The 19451-nt window shown below is 43.3% G+C and overlaps 1 protein-coding gene across 1 annotated transcript in view; it reads left to right on the top strand.

Annotated features, from left to right (window-relative positions):
* The window catches only part of ANXA4 (annexin A4), a 67674-nt gene that overhangs the window by 22717 nt on the left and 25506 nt on the right, over positions 1 to 19451 (top strand). Inside the window, exons 2-3 of the mRNA XM_045884855.3 lie at positions 5462 to 5520; positions 18148 to 18235. Coding sequence (XP_045740811.1) covers positions 5518 to 5520; positions 18148 to 18235 — 91 coding nt within the window. The 5' untranslated portion in view covers positions 5462 to 5517. The remainder of the gene's footprint in view (positions 1 to 5461; positions 5521 to 18147; positions 18236 to 19451) is intronic.

Raw genomic sequence — 19451 nt, 5'->3', positions numbered from 1 at the left:
GAACAAAGGGTATTAGATAGATGACACAGCCATGGGAAATATCTGATCCTGGACCATTGGATCTAGGGCCAAGCCACCCTTTCCTTAGGGCAGGGCTTTGATGACTATTTCAAAGTAAGCCTCTCTGAGGATTTTATGTGGAGCTCACACACCATCTTTCTTTAAATATGCTAATGCTTTCAGCAAACTGGCCATAGGTCAGGAGCCATTCTTTCTCATAAATGAATTTGCATATCTTTGTTTTGATGGTTGTTTGCTGATTTTACTAGTCTGATGCGCAGGAAACCATCTAATTTGCCTGTTTTCCAAATTCTGGGTGAGTGAGGAGGAGTCCACCACACTGCCGCCTCCATGTATGGCCTCCTGAAATATTACATGAAGTCCGAGTTCCTTGTTCCATGTAGCTGCCCGAAGGACATAAGGAACTTTCTACTTGAGGTCATTTCTAGCAGTGTTACAATAGGGCAGTTTGTGGGACGGTGAAAAAATGATCTTCTTGTACACCTAAGCAGAAAACAGTATCGATCTGTTCTCGACATCTAATTTTTTTTATGAAGCCATCATTAATTACTTGTGCAAATTTTTGTAATCTTTCCTGCAATAAGTTGAACTTATTTATCAGTATTCCCTATGTAACTGCTCTTGGGATATGTCTCTTATGTTGTGTTCCCAGCTTTCTTTCTTGCTCTAAAACCGTGTCTTAACATTTTCAGGAGCCCTATTGTGAGCCCTAGTTGTAGAGTTCAGGTATGATAAAGAAGTTGCAGTCCCCCCCCCCCCCACCCCGACTCCAGACTGCATAACCCTTAGAGTTTTTTAGACATCACTCACATATGGGCCCTTCCGTCTTCATCTTCCCATCTTGAAGAGCCCTTGATGCTTTTACGGTCATTGGAGCCGTGCCCAAACCTGAGTGGGTTTGCCTTTTTCCTAAAACTGAGGCACAGTTGCTAATTATTTTGCCCCACCTGTGAGCAGCCAAGAAGCTTTGGAAACCCCCACACAAAGCCTGAGTCATTATGAACCTGGGGATACTGTTTGGTTTATGGACTTGTAGGCTGGCCTTCAGAGAGAAAGAATGAATGGATCAAGGAAGCTGCGGCAGAGAAGGGTTCCTATAAAGAATCCTTGGCTCTTCAGGCTGGAGGAGAATGTGGGAGGACTTTTAGAGGTTGAGCTTCCAGAAGAAGGGCATGGCATTCTTTGGGAGCCGATCATTTTGTGCAGTTAAGAAGAGGCCTGTGGCAATTCTGGGAGGCGAGAATTCTATCACTGAACCACCAATGCCTTCCTGTGACAGTTCTGTTCCAGGGGGTGGTCCGAGTGATTCCTTCCCCTCCTTTCCACTCCCCACCCATCCTTGCCGAGAGTTCCTGACACCTTACTAGGTGCCAGACACTGTGCCAGTAAGCGTGAGCGTGGGTCAACTTTACATGTGTTATCTGATATCTGATCAAGGGGTACCATTTCCTGCCTTCATTTCTATAATCTATTGAGAAACTTGCTTGGTGCTAGTAAATAACAAATATACAACAGCTGTCTCTATGTAAATGGACTAAAGCTGTGTGCTGTCCAAGTTTCAAAATAATTGGCTAAAAGCACCGTGTGTTCAAGTATGATACATTTTTTTCCCTTTAGTAAATTATTTCTAGCTCATTGAATAAGATTCTCAGTATTTCCAGAAGGTTTTGTGCAAGCATTTTTTTCCACTTCTTGATGTGGTCAAAAGGATTGGAAGTATTTATGTTAAAGGCTGGCTTTTGGAAGACGTGGTTCTCTTCCCTGCCTCCTTGTTGTCATCTACAGCAACTCCCCCTTATCCATGGGGTATATGTTCCAAGAGCCCCAACAGATGCCTGAAACTGTAGGTAGTATGGAACCCTATTTATGCTGTTTTTCTCTATACATACATGCCTATGATCAAGTTTAATTTATAACTTAGGCAGAGTAAGAGATTAACAACAAGAACTAATAAAATAAAACAATTCTAATGATATAATAAAAGTTATATGAATGTCGTCTCTCAAAATATCTTATTGTACTGTGGTTACCCTTTTTTTTTTAAAGATTTTATTTATTTACTTGAGAGAGAGCAAGTGAGAGAGCACAAACGGGGGGAGGGGCAGAGGGAAAGGGAGAAGCAGGCTCCCCACTGAGCAAGGAGCCCAGGACCCTGGGATCATGACCTGAGCCGAAGGCAGGTGCTTAACTGACTGAGCCACCCAGGCGCCCCTGTAGTTACCCTTCTTCTTGTGATGATATGAGCTGATAAAATGTCTGTGTGATGAGATGAAGTGAGGTGAATGATGTAGGTGTTGTGAAGTAGCATTAGGCTACCATTGACCTGATGTCAGAAGGAGAATCACCTGCTTCTGGATTGCCGTTGCCCAAAAACACAGATAAGGGAGGATTACCATATTCCAAAACTATATAGAAACAAAGGGAGGGCCCTTGTTCCTTAAACTGGGTCTGCTAGATTGTCTACCAATTAGCAGAAACTCAATCCAACTCACATATAAATTATACTTAATGAGGGATATTGGCGCATTTTGATCATTCATATGATGTGAAAAGGGCCTCCAGACAAAGTCATGGCTAAGTCTCAAAGAGCCCTGCTCTTGGCTTCCCCTAGCACATTCTGGACAAACAAGAAATACCCCTTCCTGCTCCCACAGATAGTCTTGACCCTACTCCAACCCCAATTCATGCCACTCTGGCCCTTGTTCATGATGCAGTTGTTCATTCCTCAAACACAGTAAGTTCATTGCTGTCTCAGGGCCTTTGCATTAACTGTTCCTTCTGCCTTCAGTAGTTCTCCTCCAGCACTGAATAGCTAGCCTCTCTCCCCATTCAGGTCTTAGCTCAGACGTCTTCTTGCCACCCTGTCCAGGCTAGCCCCTTCCCAGTGACCTGATCACATCATCTTCCAACCCAGGATTCAGCAAATTTTGTCTGTGAAGGGCCAGATATTAAATATCTTCAGCTTTGGGACACCTGGGTGGCTCAGTCGGTTAAGCGTCTGCCTTCAGCTCAGGTCATGATCCCAGGGTCCTGGGATCGAGCCCCGCATCGGGCTCCCTGCTCCGCGGGGAGCCTGCTTCTCCCTCTGCCTCTGTCTCTCTCTCTGTCTCTCATGAATAAATAAATAAAATCTTTAAAAAAAAAAAAATATCTTCAGCTTTGTGAGCCATATAGTCCGTCACAGCCGTTCAGTTCTACTGTTGTAGCATGAAAGCAGCTGTAGATAATATGTAAACAAACGGGTATAACCAAGCTCCAGTGAGTCTATTTATGAACACTGAGATTTGAATTTTATATAACGTTCATGTGTCACAAAATATTATTCTTTTGACTTTTTGCCAACCATTGAAAATATAAAAACCATGGGGCGCCTGGGTGGCTCAGTCGTTAAGCGCCTGCCTTCGGCTCAGGTCATGATCTCAGGGTCCTGGGATCAAGCCCCGCATCGGTCTCCCTGCTCTGCGGGAAGCCTGCTTCTCCCTCTCCCACTCCCCCTGCTTGTGTTCCTGCTCTCGCTGTGTCTCTCTCTGTCAAATAAATAAAATCTTTAAAAAAAAAAATTAAAAAAAAAAAGAAAATATAAAAACCATTCTTAACTTGTAGGCCATTCAAAAAACAGGATTTGGCCCATGAGCTGTAGTTTGCTGATCTGTGTTCAATAGCATTGTCCTGTTGTACTTTCATCTTACTGATATCTGAAATCATCTTATTTATTTATTTGTTTATTTGTTGTCTGCCTTTCCTGGTAGACTGTAAACTCTTTGAAGTCATGTTCTTTGTCTTACTCACTGTATTATCTCTGTCGACTAGAACAGTGTCTGGAATATAGAGGTACTTTATGAATATTGGGTGATTGAGTAAATAAATCCATACAGTCCATGAGCTACTAAATCCAGTAAAGAATTCCTTCCAAATATTTCCTATGTATATCCTATTCCAGGCACCACACCCCACCTAGGTCTCTGCCTCTGCCTGTCTGTTCCTCAGTGCTTGCTCAAGCCTTCCTGACCCTGTCTCTCCTTTCTGTTCTGTAGAATAGGGTCTTGTGGAAGGAAGCATGTCTTTTGTTCTATCATTTCTCTGCAAAAACCAAAACTTTTCCACTGTTTTCCCATTACCTACAGTATCAAGCCACACTCCTCAGCTGGGCATACAAAGCCTTGCCTGTCAGTTCCCTACCTGCTTTTCCAGCCCTATCTCTGAGCCTTCCCTGGAATGAGCCCTCTGCCCCCAGCAGCCTCGTCTCCTCATTGTCCCCGAAGCCACTGCTTATTCCCACCTTTGCTCAGACTGTGCCCCAGAACAAGTTGGCATTCCCCTCAGGAAAGAATTGAGCTCCCTAAGTGGTTATAAGGCAAGTCTGCAGTGATGGGAGACAAGGAAGAATGGAGCTGAGCCTCAGGAGAGCTGAAAGATGAAGTGAATGTGAGCAGATTGACTCAATCGGTAATAAAGTGGAGAGGATTTAGTAATTCTCGGGGTATAATTGAAAAGTGCTGCTTGGTAAGGTGGCCTAGGCCAGTGCTTTTCAAAGTACTGTGCAGGCAAATATTGGGGGAATCTTGTTAAAATGCAGACTCTAGCAGTAGGTCTGGGGTGGGTGGGTGGGGTCTGAGACTGCTCCCAGGGGATGCCCATGCTTCTGGCTCCAGGATGATTCTTTTGAGTATCAAGGAGCTAACAAAATGCTTAGGAAAGCAGCCTTTTCCATAGGACTCAGATATGGAAATAGGAAGTCAGTTGGCCTGTCCCTCAGAGGCCTGCCTGTCAATCATGAGACCAAGAGTCCTAGCCCAGAGTCAAGTCATTCCTTGCATTCTGAGTGACTGAGTACATGTGCAATGATCGAGCATCCTTGCTGCACAGAACGGAGGACAAAGCTGAGTGTGTAAGGCTACAGCTTTGAGGGAAGAAGCACCTGCACATCCCGAGATGGTGGCAGTGAAAACGGTCGTCTGGAAATGACAAGTCTAATGTGGGCTGGCTGCCGGCCGTCCTCACACACGCGCACAGACAAACGCACACACAGAGTGGGCTGCAGTGCCGTGCTTTTCCCTAACACGGCTGCATTATCTTTTCTCTCCGAGGAGGCACCTGTTCTGTTCCACTAGAGCTTACTGTTCGGAATCCGGTTTGCCTTGACTACAAGTAATGTACTTCATCCTAACAAACAATAGGAACCACTTCTGTAATGTGTATCTCCAGACAGAAGAGCAGGTCGGAAAGTGTTTTGTTGGAGTAATAAACTTGTTTGCTTGAGCAGTTTCTCTTTAATTACTAACCCGGCCTTTGTATCTTTGGCTAATCAGTAGCTGGCCTTTCGATGACAGTGGGTGTTATTTCCTAATGGTTTAACTTCTGCAAACTACAAGTTATCCTGATTAATGATTTTAATGACACATCTCTCATCACAGTAATTTCCCCTCTGCTTTTTTCACAGAGGAACTTCTGCTCGGGTGACTGAACTCTGATCCTGGTATAGAGAGAGTCACGGCCATGGTAAGTTGGGGAGTGCCTCGCCCTACCTGGTGCCAGCCACGGACAGGTACAGGATGTGTATTCAGGGACTGTTGACTTTACAGAGGATTGTTTGCTTGATAGAGGGGAGAGAGGAGGAAATGAAAAGGCAGTTTTGTTTTTTTTCAGGCATCCTTTTAATTTCTTTCAGGGGTGGTCAGTAACTTGACCCTGAAAATTAATTCAAAAAGAGAATCCTTGGAATCCTTCTAACATCCGGAGATACAAAAATAAGTTGTAGGGGGCACCTGGGTGGCTCAGTCGTTAAGCGTCTGCCTCTGGCTCAGGTCATGATCCCAGGGTCCGGGGATCGAGCCCCACATCGGGCTCCCTGCTCAGTGGGAAGCCTGCTTCTCTCTCTCCCACTCTCCCTGCTTGTATTCCCCTCTCTCGCTGTGTATCTCTCTGTCACATAAATAAATGAAATCTTTAAATAAATCTTTTAAAAAAAGCTGTAGTTTTCTCTCTGTGGGAGTACTTTCGTGTTCATTATAGAAATTCCAGGCAAATGAAAAGGAAAAACTAAAAATCCCACAGGTCCTACCATTGGGAGACAAGTGCCATCCACATTTTGGTGTAACATCATTTCAGGCTCATCAAGAAGGGTGTTTGTTAGCCATATGGGCTTGTCATCTGCCTCCTGTTTTGGCCATGACCGGACTCCTCAGAGCTTGATTATCTGATCTTTGGGACAGGCAGGGAATTGGATCCCTCTGGGAGTTCTATAAAGTTCAGTGTTGAGATGGAAGCTGAGCCTCTTAGCTGCAAACAAGCTCTACCTGAAGCTGGCCATCTGCTCTCCTTCTCCCACCCAAATAAGGTATCTGAACAGACAGGTGATTTTGATCTCTGGTCTTCTTGGAAGGAATAATAGAAATAGAATCTTATACCTGGAGAGGAACTGGAGATCCTTCCAGCTCTAAATGGCCTCCTCTAGGAAGATGGAGGTGTAAACACTCTTGAACAAATAGTAATATACTCTTAACATTGTCTTACATTAGACATTCTAGAATTTTCTTTATCATCCGTGACAGTCAAAACCTTACTTATATCTGCCCTAAATCTCCATGCTTTATTTTAAAATTCCTGTCTTCTTGATTCTCTCCAGACACAGAGAACGTTTATTCAGAAATGTTTACAGTGTCCCAACTTTGTGCCAGATGTGGTACTTGGCTCTGGGGACTCAAAATTAATGTGACAGTCTTCCTGTCTGCAACAAGCTCACAGGCTTCCAACATGTGAAGCCTATAACCTAGTGACCCTTTACTGTGCTCTTCATTCGAGGAAAATTACCTCAGTTGCTCTCATCTTTCCTCCTAGTACCTGCTTTTCCAACATCACTGTTACTTATTGGACAGATAAAGGATATTTTTAAAGGGTAGGAAAAACATACAATAGTCACAATATTGTAATTCCCAGTTGTTTTCCATCATTTTATTTTAGACCCTACTCACATGTATAATGATTTTTAAACAGTAGTAATACAAGCATAAATAACAGTTATATATTCACTCTAATCTTTGCTTTGCTAACCCGTTAATATTACATTTTGTGGCATACTAAAATTATTTATTCTAGATGGTGGAGTTATGGGTGTTTTAATTTTCTTCTTCTTTTTTTTTAATTTTCCAAATCTCTACAATGACCATATGATACATTTCTAAAAAGAAAACATGTTTTAAGAGCTAAAAATATTTACAATATTTTTAAAATATATATTTTTAATTTTTTTTATTTTTTAAAGGTTTTATTTATTTATTTGACAGAGAGAGACACAGCAAGAGAGGGAACACAAGCAGGAGGGGTGGGAGAGGGAGAAGCAGGCTTTCTGCTGAGCAGAGAGCCCGATGCGGGACTTGATCCCAGGACACTAGGATCATGACCTGAGCTGAAGGCAGACGCTTAACCGACTGAGCCACCCAGGCACCCCTTTAAATAGATTTTAATTTACATATAGTGAAATGCACTGCTCTTAAGGTTACTGGTAGATGAGTTTTGACAAACCTATGGACCATGTAACCTACTCCTCTATCAAGATAGAACATTTCCTCGCTCCAGGAAGTTCCCTTATGCCTCTTTCAGGTCGGTCCCCTCCCTGCTCTCCACTCCACCCTAGAAATACAACCACTGTTCTGATTGTCATTACCACAGATTAGTTTTGCCTGTTCTAGAACATCCTATCGGTGGAACCATAGAATATGTACTCTTGTGTGTCTGGCTTTTTTCGCCAAGTGTTATATTTTTGGCAATTCATCCGTGTTGCTATGAGCATATCAGCAGTTTGTTCCTTCATGACTTTTTATTGCTGATTAGTATTTGTTGGAGATTGTCATCAAAAAAGCTGTGACCGCTGACTGACTAGTGAGCTGGACCTGGGCAGTCAGAGGCTTCGCACCCCCGCCCGTCTGGAACGTGGGTTCTGCTTATCGTTCCTGCTCCAAGATCACCTCGAGGTGGTGATGTGGGGTTGAAGACAGCTGCACGGCATACACGACTGAGCCCATTTAGGACCTCTTTATAAACTTTTAAGATTTCAAGGATGAGTCTAGGGATCAATTTGTCTTGCTGCCACTCAAGACAAGCCTCGTGTGTAAGTTCCCTTTGCCATTGTTAAAATTGTCACCTACCGACGAGGAGAGGCTTGTTTCTCTTCAGTCTTCCTGTGCCCTCTGCCTACAGGGGTCAGCTTCAGATGACGCCATGAAAGCTCCTGAGGGGATTGTGGACCTACAGTATTCCAGTGTATTGGATTCCAACTTTTGACATTTATTAGCTTCTTGATTATTTAATAACTGAATAATATTTCATCGATAGTGCTCTAACGCCTATGTCTAGCCATTCATTTTTGTTATTCTTTCCTACATCCTCCCTGTTTCCTTTGCCTACTGCCACAAGAAGCCTTCCTGGGATAGAATCCCCTGCCTCCGCAGAACGGATAATGGTACCTTACGCCCTGGAATTTGATCAATACGGTTACTGCAGGGCGACCAGGAACAAGTTTCCTGAGCTTATCTTTTTCCTGGAAGAGTCACTGAGAATGTTAATTGATAAGATGAAACATCTTTGCAAATCCCTCCATTGATTCATCTTGTTAGATATTAATTTTAATCCCACAATAGCGTCCCTCAGCAAAGCAGTTTGTGTTAAAAGTCGAATGCAGTGTTTTGGGCACCATCCAAAATTTTGCAATAAAGCTCCAAAAGAAACCTGTGAAACATTTCACTCAGAAAGCTGTCTCATAGTGGAGCCAGCGGCTGAGTTAGGCCATGTTGGAATTTTGACAGCAGATCACCAGTTTGCTTATTACTTACTATTGATGCATAGTAGAAAAGAATGAAAGAACCTGTATTAATTTTCTAGGGCTGCCATAACAAAGTCCCACAAACTGGGTGGCTTAAAATAATAGAAATTTGTTGTCTCACAGTTCTGAGGCCAGAAATCCAAAATCAAGGTGTTGGCAGGGTCAGGAGCCCTCTGCAATCTGTAGGTGACTCCTTCCTTGCCTCTTCCTAGCTTCTGGGGGTTTCCTGGCAGTCCTAGGCTTAACTGTAATCTCTGCCTTTAGCATCACGTTGTGTTCTCCCTGTGTGTCTGTGTCTTCACGTGCTGTCTTTTTTTTTTTTTTTTAAGATTTTATTTATTTATTTGACGGAGAGAGACACAGTGAGAGAGGGAACACAAGCAGGGGGGAGTGGGAGAGGGAGAAGCAGGCTTCCTGCTGAGCAGGGAGCCCGATGCGGGGCTCGATCCCAGGACCCCGGGATCATGACCTGAGCCGAAGGCAGACGCTTAAGGACTGAGCCACCCAGGCGCCCTCATGTGCTGTCTTATAAGGACACCAATCATATTGGATTAGGGGCTCACCCTACTCCAGAATGACCTCATCTTTTTTTTTTTTTTTAAGATTTTATTTATTCATTTGAGACACAGAGATACAGAGAGAGAGAGAAAGCATGAGCAGGGAGAGAGGGAGAAGCAGGCTCCTCGCTGAGCCAGGAGCCCGATGTGGGGCTCGATCCCAGGATCCTGGGATCATGACCTGAGCCGAAGGCAGACGCTTAACCATCTGAGCCACCCACGTGCTGCCCAGAATGACCTCATCTTAATGTAATTAATTACATCTGCAATGACCCTATTTCCAAATAAGAATACATTCTGAGGTCCTGGGGGTTAGGACTTCAACATATCTTTTGGGGGGTTACAATTCGACCTATAACAGTGTCCAAGGAAGTTAATGTCATTGACTTCTACTTTCCTCTGTCAGGTGTATAGAGGGTGGTGACTAAATGCTAGATGCTGACCATATCTAGGAGGTGAAGGCCTGGGCTTGCAGCAGACAAGGCCCACACTCTTTGGTACCGGAGGCCTTTGGATGGGCTTGATGTGGACCACAGTGAGCAAAGTCTGTCTTCAGAGAGAGCTTCCCTAAGGCATAAAAATCCTCTGTTCCTCTAGATGGTCCACATTATATCCTTGGGTGAAGTTAAATCATCAGAGAGCCTTTGATCTATTCTACATTGTTTTTGCCGCCTGTACAAATGCTCTATTCTGGATTTTGCTTTGGCATTACCCCATGGGCTTACATTAAGATATTATCAGAGGGGCACCTGGGTGGCTCAGTCGTTAAGTGTCTGCCTTCGGCTCAGGTCATGGTCCCAGGGTCCTGGGATCGAGCCCCATGGTCGGGCTCCCTGCTCAGTGGGAAGCCTGCTTCTCCCTCTCCTACTCCCCCTGCTTGGGTTCCTGCTCTTGCTGTCTCTCTCTCTGTCAAATAAATAAATAAAATCTTTAAAAAAAAAAAAAAAGAGATTATCAGAAATAGATATAAGAATCTTCACTCATATTTATTGTGGAGATCTGTTGAAGTCATATTTAATAATTATGATGGCAATGATAGCCACTGAGTTTGAATTTTTGTTTTAGTGTTTACTACTTTGCTGGATTTTATGCTAAATGCTTTGTTATATTATCCTGCTTCATTTTTACAAGAACTCTGTGAGTTGATATCATTATTCTTGATGTACAGGTGAGAAAAATGAAACTCCCCCTATTGACAACCCAGCTAGAAAGGGTTGAAGCCGGGATGCCTGGGTGGCTCAGATGGTTAAGCATCTGCCTTCAGCTCAGGTCATGATCCCGGGGTCCTGGGATTGAGCCCCTGCTTCTCCCTCTGCCTCTGCTGCTCCCCCTGCTTGTGCTCTCTCACTTGCTGTCAAATAAATAAAATCTTAAAAAAAACACACATTTCTAAAAAAAAAAAAGGAAAGGGTTGAAGCTAAGATTCAAAGCTAGGTCTATCCCACCCCAATATCCATGTTCCCCCTACTAAGCTTTACTACCTCTCACTGTAGCCTACTGTGTCTCCTTCACAAAGACCCACAGATGAAATTTCCCTCAGTATCAGAATTCCCTTTATAGTGTTGGTGACACTAAGAGTGATGTAGAGGAGATGGAACTCTCTCCATGAATATTAGATTTTACTGGATCATGGGCACAAGGCTATGGGTACATTTCAACCAAGGCTTATATAAGATATAAAACCCTTCTCACTCAATAATTCATATCATCGGGGCGCCTGGGTGGCTCAGATGGTTAAGCATCTGCCTTCGGCTCAGGTCATGATCCCAGGGTCCTGGGATCGAGTGCCGCATCGGGCTCCCTGCTCCTTGGGAGCCTGCTTGTCCCTCTGCCTCTCTCTCTCTCTCTCTCTCTCATGAATAAATAAATAAAATCTTTTTTTAAAAAAAAAAAGGGCGCCTGGGTGGCTCAGTTGGTTGAGCGACTGCCTTCGGCTCAGGTCATGATCCTGGAGTCCCGGGATCGAGTCCCGCATCGGGCTCCCTGCTCAGCAGGGAGTCTGCTTCTCCCTCTGACCGTCCCCCCTCTCATGCTCTCTATCTCATTCTCTCTCAAATAAATAAATAAAATCTTTAAAAAATAAAAAATAAAAATAAAAAAAATAATTCATATCATCTCCCTGTTCTGTTTCCTCCCATTACCATAACATCCTACCACCATTTACCAAAAAGGACGTTATCAGAAAAGTCAGGAGAAAGAGACCAACTATGTGACCTGAGCCCTAAATTTAGCCATACCCTCAGCTTGTGAGCCCTAGCATTGTAAAAGCACATAACACCAGCTATGAACAGAGGAAGGTATCCAGCTTGGGCTGAACCCCATTGACATCCTGCTGCCAAGAAGATCACTTAGATCCTCCCCATATGCAACCTCAGCCAATCAAATGCACACTACAATGCAGACACCTGACAGATTAACTAAGGGAAAGGAGACGAGGCAGAACAGTTCTAATGCTGGTCATGACTAATTGGGTCATTTTTAAGAACAAGAAAACAGAATTCAGAATATCAAAACATGGGTTGCAAGGGCTATAACGCTTAGTGTCAGATACAGAGAGGAAGATATATTTAAAATCAAAGCTAGTGGGGTGCCTGGGTGGCTGTGTTGGCATCCCAACTCTTGATTGCAGCTCAGGTCATGATCTCAGGGTCATGAGATCACGCCCTGTGTCAGGCTCCAGGCGGGGGCATGGAGACTGCTTGGGACTCTCTCTGTTGCTCTCCCTCTGCTCCTACAACCCCCCCCTTCTCTCCCCCTCCCTTTCTAAAAAACAAAACAAAAAACCCAAAGCTAGTTTGATTCTACCCTCTACTGCTAAATCAGGGAGCCCAGAAGAGCTCTAGTAATGCAGATTACCTCTGTAATCTCAGTACAAAGAAAAGCAGGGCAGTTCTGGGGCAACTGGTCTCTTTTCCTCTTACAGACACAGTGAGTCTCTCATTACTGATTACAATTCCCTCTTACTTTGGCTTCTAGGCAGAGAAATCTGTGGCTTCCCTCCAATAACTGTACAGGCTCTTAAGGTCTGCATTTTGGTTTCCTTCCCACCCCCCGAGCTTTATCTTAGTTTTCTGTGTTTTATGCCCTGTCACTGAATTTCCCCATCTACTTATTTACATATTTATTTATTTTTAAAGATTTATTTATTTATTTATTTGGGAGAGAGAGCAGGGGAGGGGCAAAGGGAGAGGGAGAGAGAGAATCCTTAGGTAGACCTGGACCCCGAGATGGGGTTCGATCCCAGGACCCTGAGATCATGACCTGAGCTGAAATCAAGAGCAGGCCACCTAACTGACTGAGCCACCCAGGCACCCCTATTTATTTATTAATTTAGATTTTATTTATTTGAGAGAGAGCGAAAGTGAGAGAGATCACAGAGGGAGAGGGAGAAGCAGACTTGCTGCTGAGCAGGGAGCCCGATGGGGAACTTGATCCCAGGATCCTGAGATCATGACCTGAGCCAAAGGCAGACGCTTAATTGACTGAGCCACCCAGGCATCTGATTTTTTATATTGCATTATATGTATTTCTCTACACTACCTCCCACAACATAAATCACATATTAATAAATCAGTAAATATATTCAAAACATTCAGGGCACCTTGATCTTAATCAGTAAATTATTTCTAAATCATAATCCAATGGCAGTGGCCCCTACTGGTCACTAGCCTGTGTTTTGCTTGCTATTGTTTTTAATTTTTGATTTTTATTTTGACGGGATCATGTTCACTCATTTTAAATTTTTATTTATTACTTTTTAGAATTCCAGTGTCATTAACATACAGTGTTACATTAGTTTCAGGTGTACAATATAATGATTCAACAACTCTTTACATTACTCAGTGCTCATCATAATAGTACTCTCAGTCCCCATCACATATTTCCCACATCCCCGCCCCCTCCCCTTTGGTAACCATCAGTTTGTTCACTGTAGTTAAAAGTCTGTTTTTCTGTTTGTCTTCTTTTTCTTTGTTCATTTGTTTTATTTCTTAAATTCCATATATGAGTGACATCATATGGTGTTTGTCTATCTCTGACTTACTCCATTTAGCATAATACTCTCTAGATCCAACCATGTTGCTGCAAATGGCAAGATTTCATTCTTTTTAAATTTTTTATTCATTTATTTTTAAAGTTATTTATTTATTTCAGAGAGAGAGATTGAGCACGAGTGGGGGGGGCAGCAGAGGGAGAGGGAGAAGCAGACTCCCCGCTGAGCAGGAAGCCCGATGTGGGACTCGATCCCAGGACCCTGGGGTCATGACCTGAGCTGAAGGCAGACACTTAGCCAACTGAGCCACCCAGGCACCCTTCATTCTTTTTTTTATGGCTGAGTAATATTCCATTGTATTATATCTACCACATCCTCTTTATCCATTCATCTATATGGATGAACACTTGGGTTGATTCCATATTTTGGCTATTGTAAATAATGCTGCAATAAAAATATGGGTGCATATATCCTTTTGAGTTAGTGTTTTTGCTTTCTTTGGAATACCCAGTAGTGGAATTACTGAATTATATGGTAGTTCTATTTTTACTTTTTTGAAGAACCTCCATACTGTCTTCCACAGAGGCTGCACCAGTTTGCATTCCTACCAGCAGCAACAAGGGTTCCTTTTTATTCCACATCCACGTCAACACTTGTTGTTTCTTGTGTTTTTGATTTTAGCCATTCTGACAGGTGTGAGCTGATATCTCATTGTGGTTTTGATTTGCCTTTCCCTAATGATGAGTGATGAGCATCTTTTCTTGTGTCGATTGGCCATCAGTATGTCTTCTTGGAAGAATGTCCATTCATGTCTTCTGCCCATTTTTAATTAGATTATTTGTTTTTTTGATGTTGAGCTTGTGTAAATGCCATGAGCACGCTATGAAGGCGCACACACGAGTTGTGTCTTTCCACAATGTCAGCTTTATTCAATCATAAAGCAAAGTTAAATCACAATTATAAAGCAGGTTCAGGATTCCAAACTCAATAACAATGCACATGTGATTAAACTTGGCTTCTTATACAGCACACAAGGCAGGACAGAAGATAAGCCACACAACAAACAAGCTCACAGAAGGGTGCAGGAAGTTAAGGAACCAAACATGAAGTCAGTCTGTGGGCCCGCAGTTGAGATAAGGCCGTGGTCTGGTCTGGGTCAGCTCTCGGCACTACTGCTTCTGATGTTCAAGCAGCGAAGGATCTCGGTTCTGTTTGAAGATCAATCCAGCAGAGCCTTCGGCAGCAGTTACCTTTTTTAAGTGGTCAGACATAGAGGGGTCATGCCTGAAGAGTCTGACAGTTTGCTGCCAAAATCCTTCCCTTTTTAAAGGGATTTAATCAGTTTTGGGTCCCCGCAGACCTCCTCTGGTTTTGCTCCTTATCAGTTCTGGAGTGTTAGCTGACGCTGGTGCCCGCCATACCTCCTAGCTGCAGTACCTTAACTGCTTGCGTCATTGCTGATGCAAGCTACTGCTTGAAATGAGAGACTCCATTTTGCTCTCTACAATAAATTACGTATATATTCTGGATGTTAACCCCTTATCGGATATATCATTTGGAAATATCTTCTCCCATTCGGTGGGTTGTCTCTTTGTTTTGTTGGTGGTTCCCTTCACTGTGCAAAAGCTTTTCATTTTGGTGTAATCCCAGTAGTTTAATTTTGCTTTTGTTTCCCTTGCCTTTGGAGACATATCTAGAAAAATGTTTCTACCTCTGATGTCAAAGAGATTACTGCCTATGGTTTCTTCTAGGAATTTTATGGTTTCAGGTCTCACATTTAGGTCTTTAGTCCATTTTGAGTTTATTTTTGTGTATGGTGTAGGAAAGTGGTCCAGTTTTCATTCTTTTGCATGTAGTTGTCTAGTTTTCCCAACACCATTTGTTGAAGAGACTTTTTCCCATTGTGTATTCTTGCCTCCTTTCTTGAAGATCAATTGACTGTATAATCATGGGGTTATTTCTGGGCTCTCTATTCTGTTCCATTGTTCTGTGTGTCTATTTTTGTGCCAGTACCATATTGTTTTGATTACTACAGCTTATAGTATATCTTGAAATCTGGGATAGTGATACCTCCAGTTTTGTTCTTTTTTTTCAAGATTGCTTTGGCTATTCAGGATCTTTTGTGGTTTCATACAAATTCTACAATTATTTTTTCTAATTCTGTGAAAAATGCTGTTGGTATTTTGATAGGGATTACATGAAATCTGTAGATTACTTTGGGTAGTACGGACATTTTAACAATATTTGTTCTCCCAATCCATGAACATGGAATATCTTTCCATTTGTTTGTGTCATCTTCAATTTCTTTTATCAGTGTTTTATAGTTTTCAGAGTACAGGTCTTTCACCTCAGGTTCACTAACTTTTAATCCCTTGTAACATCCGAGTACCTCTTACTTTAAGGCATTTGATCATTCTAGTGATGCTAGTCATCATCTCTGTTGTCCAGGGTGGCTCTCTCCTCCTCATGACTTTCCATTTTCCCCTCTGCCCACTCAGTCAGTCTTCAGTCTCCTCCATTCTACTGTAAAAGGTCTTGTCAGGGTCACCAGGAACCTCCGTGTTGCCAAATCTGACCATTCCTTCGGTGTCCTCCTCTTCCACTACCCTTGGCACACACTGACCACTCCCTCCTTCCTCAGCCTCTGGACAACATGCTATCCTGGTTTTCCTTTTACTTCAGGGATCCTTCCTTCCTTCCTTCCTTCCTTCCTTCCTTCCTTCCTTCCTTCCTTCCTTCCTTTCTTGATTTTATTTGAGAGAGAGAGAGAGCACAACAGAGCACAAGCACAGGGAGGGGCAGAGGGAGAGGGAGAAGCAGGCTTCCCAGTAAGCAGGGAGCCCATGTGGAGCTCAGTCACAGGACCCTGAGATCATGACCTGAGCCAAAGGCAGACTCTTAACTGACTGAGCCACCCAGGTGCCCCAAGGACCGATCTTTCTTGATCATCCTTTCTAGGCTCTCCTCTGCTTGACTTCTACTACTGGAGAGGCCCAAGCTTGTCCTAGGACCCCTACTGTTGAAATCACTTCCTCCCTAGGTCATTTCATCCAATACCATCCACATGCTGATGTGTCTCGATTTGACTTCTACTTATATTTTATAACCAGCTGTGCTTTTTACAACTCCACTTGAGTGTTTAATGGACATCCCAAGCTTAACGTTTTGAAAATAGAACTTCTAAATCCCACTCCCCACTACCCTCCACCCCTGATGCCAAATCCGATAGGTCTCTAGTTTTCCCTGTTTGGGTAAATGACACCACTCTGCACTTGGCTGCTCAGGGGAAAGATTTAGAGTTACACTTGATTCTTTTCTTTCCTCACCTCCCACATCCGTCCATCAGCAAGTTCTGTCGCCTTTGCTCCAAAATATGTGCTGAGTCTGCCTGTTTCTTCCCGTTTCAAATCTTCCACCCTCATCTAGCATCATGTCCTTGGGGCTTGCTCCAGATTCTTAACTGGTCTCTGCCTCTCCCTTCAGCAGCCTGAGAGATCTTTTTAACATGTAAATCAGATCATACCCCCTCATCCTCTTGCTTAAAACCTGCCAGTGGCTTCCCACTTGTTCTGGCCCCAGCCCAGCTCTCTGATTTTCCTTCTCCCTTTTTCATTTTTGAAACTTTTATTATGGAAAAGTGTAAACACATAGGAAAGTAGTAGACTGAGTATTTAAAAGAACCCCTGTGTGCCTACCAATAATTCTTTTCTTAACTCATGGTCAGTCTTGTTTCTTCTTTATCTCCACTTACTTCCCCTGACCTGTGTTATTTTGAAGCAAGTTCCGGACATCTTATCCTCTCATCTGTAAACCCTTTCAATCTATATAAGATTAAAACTCTCAAAAATAAAATATAACCACAGAACCATTATCATACCTAAAAATATTAATGCTAGTTCCTTAATGTCATCAAATATCAAGTCAGTGTTCAGATTTCCAGTTGTCTCATAACTCAGTTTTTTTTAGTGTTGATTTAGGATCCAAATTATGATTATTGATACGCCTTTTTAAATCTCTTTTAAGCTATTATTCTCCCCTCCCCCATCTCTCTCTTTTCTTATTCTCTTTGTAATTGATTTGTTGATAAACCTAGATCATTCATCAAATAGTGTTCTCACAGTCTGGATTTTGCTGATTACAACCCTGTGCTGTGGGTTGACATTTCCCTCTTCTAATATCTGTAACTTGCTCTTTGGCTCTAGGGGCTTGATTGGATTCAGGTTTGATATGTTCCTTTCTCGAGTGGGGGTGGGGGAACAAGATTACTGCACGGGTGGTAGTAGAACTTAGCTTACCACTGTCCTCCTTGCCCACACCAACTTGGGCCACACTGGCCTCTGTCCTGCTCCTTTAGTTCCAGCCTTGGGGCCTTTGCCTTGGCTGTTTCCTCTGCTTATAACACCACCACCACTACCACCACCACGACCCCGCAACCCCCTGTCTTTGCATGGCCAGCTGCTTCCTGTCATTCAGATCTCAGCCTAAATGTCACCACTCAGAGCAGCCCTTCTGGGACCTCTCTATCTGCTCCTTAGCATTTCCCACTACTGGACACCATGTATATATTCATTTGTTGGCTTGTTTACAGTCTGCCTCCTCCTGAACTAGAGCATCAGCTCCATGGGAGCAAGAGCCTCATCTCTCATGCTCACTGCCGTATCCCCAGCACCAGGAATAGTATTTGGCCCATGGTAGATGCTCAGCAGATGCGTGCTGAAGGAGATGATGCCGCTCAGTCACATCTTTCTCTGTGTGCCCAGGCAGCCAAAGGAGGCACCATCAAAGCTGCTTCAGGATTCAGTGCCACTGAAGATGCCCAGACCCTGAGGAAGGCCATGAAGGGGATTGGTAAGTGTCCCGCGGGACGGGAACACGCCCTTAGGTTTTGTGCATCACAGAGTCACACAGAGGGTGCTGGGTCCACTGGCAAAAATGAGCAGGTCTCTAAGAAAATACAGTGGGAACAAGTTGGCTTTTAAGACAGATTAGTTGGGAGGGTATTCGTTACTCACTTTTCTTACAGAATTAACATTTAATGTGCTCATTCTGGATTTCCCCACTTAAATCTGTTTTGCATGAGAACATTACAAATCTGTATGTAAACTTTAGAAATGTATCTGTTTTCCAGCTAGTGCCGTATGTGTTTGGTGCCGTAGGGTTTGCAAAGCACTTACACAAATATTACTTCAATGGGTATGTACACAACAGCCCAACAATGCAGTGAAAGCAGTGCCTGCACTTGTTATTTTCAGCCCATTTCATGGCTGTGAAACTGAGACCCAGAGAAGTGAAATCATATAGTAAGTGGAACTGAGCCATGAGTCACACTCAGCACGTGGGCGTACTCTGGTCGCTCTCGCATGGGTGGATGTCTGCCCTTGGTTCATAGCTGCTATTTATAATCTTCTTGTGATCTGGTTAAAAACATTTGATCATGAAGCCTTATTTCCCGATTTTTCTCCCTCCAAAGAGCTTGTTTTACTTAGCCCCAATGTTATTAGCAGCAAATACGACAAGAACAATAACAGACAACAGCCTGTTTTACTGCTGTGAAGTTGAGATTTAGGGAGGTTAGCTAACTTGCCCGGCATCTCAGAGCCAGTAGGTGTTAGACTTAGGATTCTAGGCAATTCCAGGCAGTCAGACCCAGGCAGTGTGACTCCAGAGATGGAGTTTAAGTCCCCGTGCTGTCCTGCTGCCCATCTCTGGATGGAACATTGTTCTGAATTGATATGTCCTTCTCCTCATTTTCCCTTTTTCATAAATAAGATGGAAGGTGTGCTTGGCCCACTCTTTTTTTCATGTTTTCCTATTTCTTTGGTATATAGCAAGAATACCATAATTCAGAATGTGGACCACATTGCATTCATAATTCTCAAAAGTCAGGAGACATTTGACAACTGGTTCTTGTCAATGTCTGTTATATGGGGACCAATGTAAGGCAGACAGTTGGAGGAGACATGGATTATAAAACCTAGTCCAGCGTGTCCATGGATGCTAGATGGGTAAGGCGTGCACAGAAATAACTACAATAATGTGATAATAGCTATCATAATATGATAGT

Source organism: Mirounga angustirostris, unplaced genomic scaffold (assembly GCF_029215605.1).
Source record: "Mirounga angustirostris isolate CCGP_5_RB_7025 unplaced genomic scaffold, mMirAng1.0.hap1 SCAF_10, whole genome shotgun sequence".
NCBI lineage: Eukaryota > Metazoa > Chordata > Mammalia > Carnivora > Phocidae > Mirounga > Mirounga angustirostris.
The sequence above is the reverse complement of the archived record's forward strand: the minus strand, read 5'-3'. Positions and strand labels throughout refer to the sequence as shown.